Source organism: Oncorhynchus keta, unplaced genomic scaffold, assembly GCF_023373465.1.
Source record: "Oncorhynchus keta strain PuntledgeMale-10-30-2019 unplaced genomic scaffold, Oket_V2 Un_contig_21605_pilon_pilon, whole genome shotgun sequence".
Lineage (NCBI taxonomy): Eukaryota > Metazoa > Chordata > Actinopteri > Salmoniformes > Salmonidae > Oncorhynchus > Oncorhynchus keta.
The window spans coordinates 52,501-60,049 of NW_026282524.1; the positions used below are offsets into that span (position 1 = coordinate 52,501).

Here is a 7,549-nt window from a genome sequence, read left to right on the forward strand (position 1 = left end):
GAGAGAGAGAAGAAGAGAAGCAGGGCTTAGATTCTGGAGAGAGAGAGGAAGAGAAGCAGGGTTTAGATTCTGGAGAGAGACAGGAAGAGGAGCAGGGTTTAGATTCTGGAGAGAGGAACAGGAAGAGAAGCAGGGTTTAGATTCTGGAGAGAGACAGGAAGAGAAGCAGGGTTTAGATTCTGGAGAGAGGAACAGGAAGAGAAGCAGGGTTTAGATTCTGGAGAGAGGAACAGGAAGAGAAGCAGGGTTTAGATTCTAGAGAGAGGAACAGGAAGAGAAGCAGGGTTTAGATTCTGGAGAGAGAGACAGGAAGAGAAGCAGAGTAGATTCTGGAGAGAGAGACAGGAAGAGAAGCAGAGTAGATTCTGGAGAGAGAGACAGGAAGAGAAGCAGAGTAGATTCTGGAGAGAGAGACAGGAAGAGAAGCAGAGTAGATTCTGGAGAGAGAGACAGGAAGAGAAGCAGAGTAGATTCTGGAGAGAGAGACAGGAAGAGAAGCAGGGTTTAGATTCTGGAGAGAGAGACAGGAAGAGAAGCAGGGTTTAGATTCTGGAGAGAGGAACAGGAAGAGAAGCAGGGTTTAGATTCTAGAGAGAGGAACAGGAAGAGAAGCAGGGTTTAGATTCTGGAGAGAGGAACAGGAAGAGAAGCAGAGTAGATTCTGGAGAGACAGGAAGAGAAGCAGGGTTTAGATTCTGGAGAGAGAGACAGGAAGAGAAGCAGGGGTTTGATTCTGGAGAGAGACAGGGAGAGAAGCAGGGTTTAGATTCTGGAGAGAGACAGGAAGAGAAGCAGGGTTTAGTTTCTGGAGAGAGGAACAGGAAGAGAAGCAGGGTTTAGATTCTGGAGAGAGACAGACAGGAAGAGAAGCAGGGTTTAGATTCTGGAGAGAGAGACAGGAAGAGAAGCAGGGTTTAGATTCTGGAGAGAGGAACAGGAAGAGAAGCAGGGTTTAGATTCTGGAGAGAGAGACAGGAAGAGAAGCAGGGTTTAGATTCTGGAGAGAGACAGGAAGAGAAGCAGGGTTTAGATTCTGGAGAAAGGGACAGGAAGAGAAGCAGGGTTTAGATTCTGGAGAGAGAGACAGGAAGAGAAGCAGGGTTTAGATTCTGGAGAGGAACAGGAAGAGAAGCAGGGTTTAGATTCTGGAGAGAGGAACAGGAAGAGAAGCAGGGTTTAGATTCTGGAGAGAGAGACAGGAAGAGAAGCAGGGTTTAGATTCTGGAGAGAGGAACAGGAAGAGAAGCAGGGTTTAGATTCTGGAGAGAGAGACAGGAATAGAAGCAGGGTTTAGATTCTGGAGAGAAGGACAGGAAGAGAAGCAGAGTAGATTCTGGAGAGAGACAGGAAGAGAAGCAGAGTAGATTCTGGAGAGAGACAGGAAGAGAAGCAGAGTAGTTTCTGGAGAGAGGGACAGGAAGAGAAGCAGGGTAGATTCTGGAGAGAGACAGGAAGAGAAGCAGAGTAGATTCTGGAGAGAGAGAGACAGGAAGAGAAGCAGAGTAGCAGGGTTTAGATTTTCTGGAGAGAGAGACAGGAAGAGAAGCAGAGTAGATTCTGGAGAGAGACAGGAAGAGAAGCAGAGTAGATTCTGGAGAGAGACAGGAAGAGAAGCAGAGTAGATTCTGGAGAGAGACAGGAAGAGAAGCAGAGTAAATTCTGGAGAGAGGAACAGGAAGAGAAGCAGAGTAGATTCTGGAGAGAGGAACAGGAAGAGAAGCAGAGTAGATTCTGGAGAGAGGAACAGGAAGAGAAGCAGAGTAGATTCTGGAGACAGACAGGAAGAGAAGCAGAGTAGATTCTGGAGACAGACAGGAAGAGAAGCAGGGTTTAGATTCTGGAGAGAGAGAGGAAGAGAAGCAGAGTAGATTCTGGAGAGAGAGACAGGAAGAGAAGCAGAGTAGATTCTGGAGAGAGAGACAGGAAGAGAAGCAGAGTAGATTCTGGAGAGAGAGACAGGAAGAGAAGCAGAGTAGATTCTGGAGAGAGACAGGAAGAGAAGCAGAGTAGATTCTGGAGAGAGACAGGAAGAGAAGCAGAGTAGATTCTGGAGAGAGACAGGAAGAGAAGCAGAGTAGATTCTGGAGAGAGAGACAGGAAGAGAAGCAGAGTAGATTCTGGAGAGAGAGACAGGAAGAGAAGCAGAGTAGATTCTGGAGAGAGAGACAGGAAGAGAAGCAGAGTAGATTCTGGAGAGAGAGACAGGAAGAGAAGCAGAGTAGATTCTGGAGAGAGACAGGAAGAGAAGCAGAGTAGATTCTGGAGAGAGACAGGAAGAGAAGCAGAGTAGATTCTGGAGAGAGAGAGGAAGAGAAGCAGAGTAGATTCTGGAGAGAGAGACAGGAAGAGAAGCAGAGTAGATTCTGGAGAGAGAGACAAGAAGAGAAGCAGAGTAGATTCTGGAGAGAGAGACCGGAAGAGAAGCAGAGTAGATTCTGGAGAGAGAGACCGGAAGAGAAGCAGAGTAGATTCTGGAGAGAGACAGGAAGAGAAGCAGAGTAGATTCCGGGGAGGGATGAAGAGGAATAGTGAAAGAATACATTCTACACAGGGAGGAAGAATCCTGTTCGAGTCCCAGTATCTTTCCCTGTGTGGTTGGTTCTCCTCTGAACACTAAAGATACAGTCTAATAACGTCACTGAAACGGTCTTCACTAAATTGAACTACTTCCTGTGGGATAAATAGAACTACACTTCAGAACAGAAAAACAGGGAAACTAACACTGGCTTCGTTAACTCCTGAGTGACGGGGCAGTATTTGCACGACCGGATGAAATGCATGCCCAAATTCAACTGCCTGCTACTCATCCCCCAGAAAATAAAATATGCATATTATTAGTAGATCTGGATAGAAAACACTCACTTTGAATCATGTCTGTGAGTATAACAGAACTTATTTAGCAGGCGAAACCCCGAGGACAAACCATTCAGATTTTTTGTTGTTGAGGTCACTCTCTTGTCAATGGGTTTTCATTGAGAATCCAGATTTCTAAGGAAGCTTCTTGCAGTTCCTATCACTTCCACTGGATGTCAACAGTCTTTAGAAATTGGTTGAGGTTATTCCTTTGTGTAATGAAGAAGTACGGCCATCTTGAACAAGGGTCACTTGAAGTGTACTGTTAGATAGAGGCGCGTGACCAGAAAGCTAGCTTCAGTTTTATCGATTATGTTAAAAAATACCTAAAGTTGTATTACAAAAGTAGTTTGAAATGTTTTGGCAAAGTTTACAGGTAACTTTTGAGATATTTTGTTGTGACGTTGAGCAAGTTGGAACCGGTGTTTTTCTGGATCAAACGCGCCAAATAAAAATTGACATTTTGGATATATATCGACAGAATTCATCGAACAAAAGGACCATGTGTGATGTTTATGGGACATATTGGAGTGCCAACAGAAGAAGCTAGTCAAAGGTAAGGCATGATTTATATGTTTATATCTGCGTTTTGTGTCGCGCCTGCAGGGTTGAAATATGCTTTCTCTCTTCCTTTACTATGATGCTATCCTCAGATAATAGCATCGTTTACTTTCGCCTAAAAAGCCTTTTTGAAATCTAACATGTTGGCCGGATTCACAACAAGCGTAGCTTTAATTTGCTATATTGCATGTGTGATTTAATGAAAGTTTGATTTTTTGTAGTAATTTATTTGAATTTCACGCTCTGCATTTCCCTGGCTTTTGGGACGCTAGCGCCCCCACATATCCCAGAGAGGTTAAACAGCCCTACTACAATGGATTTCAAAAGCCACGTCCATAGTAAACAGCAGCTCACAAGTCCCTCATCCGTCTCCCTCTCAATACATTAGAGATGCTGTTTCAGACAGTGACCGTGTTGATTTCCCCAGCGGCTCTCATACCCCTGCTACTAGAACACATGTACCTGCAACATGAATCAATAATAAGTTAGTTTGCCCTAGTTTAGTTCCAGGTCTCTACCCATCGACGAAGCCTCAGAGCTGAGCTACATTAGTCACACAGACGATGATCAACTCCACTCAGCAGGAACACCACCAAACGGACCTTATATCAAACGTCTAAGTTCCTCCTAGAGATGAAAGACTCACCGTTTTGCTGTCGTCGTTGTTCGACGTGGGGTCCTTGTAGTTGGGACCAGGCAGTGCAGGGAAGTCCTCGTTATGGATGGAGAAGTCTTGGGACTGTTCGTTTGAGGGTTTGGTGACCATTCCAACTGCAGTACAGGAGGACAGGATGGACAGGCTGTAGCTCAGGTAAATACAGGGACAGAGAAGATCTTATCTCTCCAGAAGACAACCATCAATATCATCGCATCCCAGCAACCCAGAGGCAAAGGTAAACATGTTTTATTTTTTTCTCGCAGACTGGGACACACTCTCATCATAGAGAGCCCTCCCAGCCAGTGGGTTGAGGAGAGGAGGTAGGGGGTCTCATCATAGAGAGCCTCCCAGCCCAGTGGGTTGAGGAGAGGAGGTAGGAGGTCTCACCATAGAGAACCAGTGGGTTGAGGAGAGGAGGTAGGGGGTCTCACCATAGAGAACCAGTGGGTTGAGGAGAGGAGGTAGGGGGTCTAACCATAGAGAGCCCTCCCAGCCAGTGGGTTGAGGAGAGGAGGTAGGGGGTCTCACCATAGAGAACCAGTGGGTTGAGGAGAGGAGGTAGGGGGTCTAACCATAGAGAGCCCTCCCAGCCAGTGGGTTGAGGAGAGGAGGTTGGGGGTCTCACCATAGAGAACCAGTGGGTTGAGGAGAGGAGGTAGGAGGTCTCACCATAGAGAACCAGTGGGTTGAGGAGAGGAGGTAGGGGTCTCACCATAGAGAACCAGTGGGTTGAGGAGAGAGGAGGTAGGAGGTCTCACCATAGAGAACCAGTGGGTTGAGGAGAGGAGGTAGGAGGTCTCACCATAGAGAACCAGTGGGTTGAGGAGAGGAGGTAGGGGGTCTCACCATAGAGAACCAGTGGGTTGAGGAGAGGAGGTAGGGGTCTAACCATAGAGAGCCCTCCCAGCCAGTGGGTTGAGGAGAGGAGGTAGGGGGTCTCACCATAGAGAACCAGTGGGTTGAGGAGAGGAGGTAGGGGGTCTAACCATAGAGAGCCCTCCCAGCCAGTGGGTTGAGGAGAGGAGGTTGGGGGTCTCACCATAGAGAACCAGTGGGTTGAGGAGAGGAGGTAGGGGGTCTAACCAGAGAGCCCTCCCAGCCAGTGGGTTGAGGAGAGGAGGGAGGGGGGTCTCACCATAGAGAACCAGTGGGTTGAGGAGAGGAGGTAGGGGTCTCACCATAGAGAACCAGTGGGTTGAGGAGAGGAGGTAGGGGGTCTAACCATAGAGAGCCAGTGGTTTGAGAAGAGGAGGTAGGGGTCTCACCATAGAGAACCAGTGGTTTGAGGAGAGGAGGTAGGGGGTCTCACCATAGAGAACCAGTGGGTTGAGGAGAGGAGGTAGGGGTCTCACCATAGAGAACCAGTGGTTTGAGGAGAGGAGGTAGGGGGGTCTCACCATAGAGAACCAGTGGGTTGAGGAGAGGAGGTAGGGGGTCTCACCATAAGGAGCCCTCCCAGCCAGTGGGTTGAGGAGAGGAGGTAGGGGGTCTCACCATAGAGAACCAGTGGGTTGAGGAAAGGGGTTAGGGGGTCTCACCATAAGGAGCCCTCCCAGCCAGTGGGTTGAGGAGAGGAGGTAGGGGGTCTCACCATAGAGAACCAGTGGGTTGAGGAGAGGAGGTTGGGGGTCTCACCATAGAGAACCAGTGGGTTGAGGAGAGGAGGTAGGGGGTCTCACCATAGAGAACCAGTGGGTTGAGGAGAGGAGGTAGGGGTCTCACAATAGAGAACCAGTGGGTTGAGGAAAGGGGTTAGGGGTCTCACCATAAGGAGCCCTCCCAGCCAGTGGGTTGAGGAGAGGAGTAGGGTTCCCACCTCCTTCCCTCCGACTCCGGTCTGCTAACGCTGGGAAGTCTGACAGGTCCAGACCTGTCACGTTTTCACTTCCGTCTACAGCAGGAAGAGAGACAGGACCAGAGAACAGTTAGTCAAGTCCCTTCCATCTACAGCAGGAAGAGAGACAGGACCAGATAACAGTTAGTCAAGTCCCTTCCATCTATAGCAGGAAGAGAGTCAGGACAAGTCACCTCCCAATGCATTTAAAAAGCATTTCAGCAGATAAAACAAGCTATTCCAGAGCCTCATTGCAAACCTCTAGTCAGTTACAGAGACACAAACCTCCATCTAGTCAGAGAAACAAACCTCCATCTAGTCAGTTAGAGAGAAACAAACCTCCATCTAGTCAGTTAGAGAGAAACAAACCTCCATCTAGTCAGTTAGAGAAACAAACCTCCAAGTCCTCCATCTAGTCAGTTACAGAGAAACAAACCTCCATCTCAGTCAGAGAAACAAACCTCCATCTAGTCAGTTAGAGAAACAAACCTCCATCTAGTCAGAGAAACAAACCTCCATCTAGTCAGTTAGAGAAACAAACCTCCATCTAGTCAGTTAGAGAAACAAACCTCCATCTAGTCAGTTAGTCAGAGAAACAAACCTCCATCTAGTCAGTTAGAGAAACAAACCTCCATCTAGTCAGTTAGAGAGAAACAAACCTCCATCTAGTCAGTTACAGAGAAACAAACCTCCATCTAGTCAGAGAAACAAACCTCCATCTAGTCAGTTAGAGAGAAACAAACCTCCATCTAGTCAGTTAGAGAGAAACAAACCTCCATCTAGTCAGAGAAACAAACCTCCATCTAGTCAGAGAAACAAACCTCCATCTAGTCAGAGAAACAAACCTCCATCTAGTCAGTTACAGAGAAACAAACCTCCATCTAGTCAGTTACAGAGAAACAAACCTCCATCTAGTCAGTTACAGAGAAACAAACCTCCATCTAGTCAGAGAAACAAACCTCCATCTAGTCAGAGAAACAAACCTCCATCTAGTCAGTTAGAGAAACAAACCTCCATCTAGTCAGAGAAACAAACCTCCATCTAGTCAGTTACAGAGAAACAAACCTCCATCTAGTCAGTTAGAGAGAAACAAACCTCCATCTAGTCAGTTACAGAGAAACAAACCTCCATCTAGTCAGTTAGAGAGAAACAAACCTCCATCTAGTCAGAGAAACAAACCTCCATCTAGTCAGTTACAGAGAAACAAACCTCCATCTAGTCAGAGAAACAAACCTCCATCTAGTCAGTTAGAGAGAAACAAACCTCCATCTAGTCAGAGAAACAAACCTCCATCTAGTCAGTTAGAGAAACAAACCTCCATCTAGTCAGTTAGAGAGAAACAAACCTCCATCTAGTCAGAGAAACAAACCTCCATTTAGTCAGTTCAGAGAAACAAACCTCCATCTAGTCAGTTACAGAGAAACAAACCTCCATCTAGTCAGTTACAGAGAAACAAACCTCCATCTAGTCAGTTACAGAGAAACAAACCTCCATCTAGTCAGTTAGAGAGAAACAAACCTCCATCTAGTCAGTTAGAGAGAAACAAACCTCCATCTAGTCAGTTACAGAGAAACAAACCTCCATCTAGTCAGTTACAGAGAAACAAACCTCCATCTAGTCAGAGAAACAAACCTCCATCTAGT

General features: G+C 46.9%; 1 protein-coding gene across 1 annotated transcript in view; it reads right to left on the reverse strand.

Annotated features, from left to right (window-relative positions):
• LOC127921187 (CCR4-NOT transcription complex subunit 2-like) overlaps window positions 1–6,158 on the reverse strand; it is a 43,831-nt gene extending 37,673 nt beyond the window's left edge. Inside the window, exons 1-3 of the mRNA XM_052504968.1 lie at window positions 6,101–6,158; window positions 5,838–5,963; window positions 4,061–4,185 (exon numbers count right to left, since the gene is read on the reverse strand). Coding sequence (XP_052360928.1) covers window positions 4,061–4,185; window positions 5,838–5,963; window positions 6,101–6,158 — 309 coding nt within the window. The remainder of the gene's footprint in view (window positions 1–4,060; window positions 4,186–5,837; window positions 5,964–6,100) is intronic.
• Between the last annotated feature and the right edge of the window lie 1,391 nt (window positions 6,159–7,549).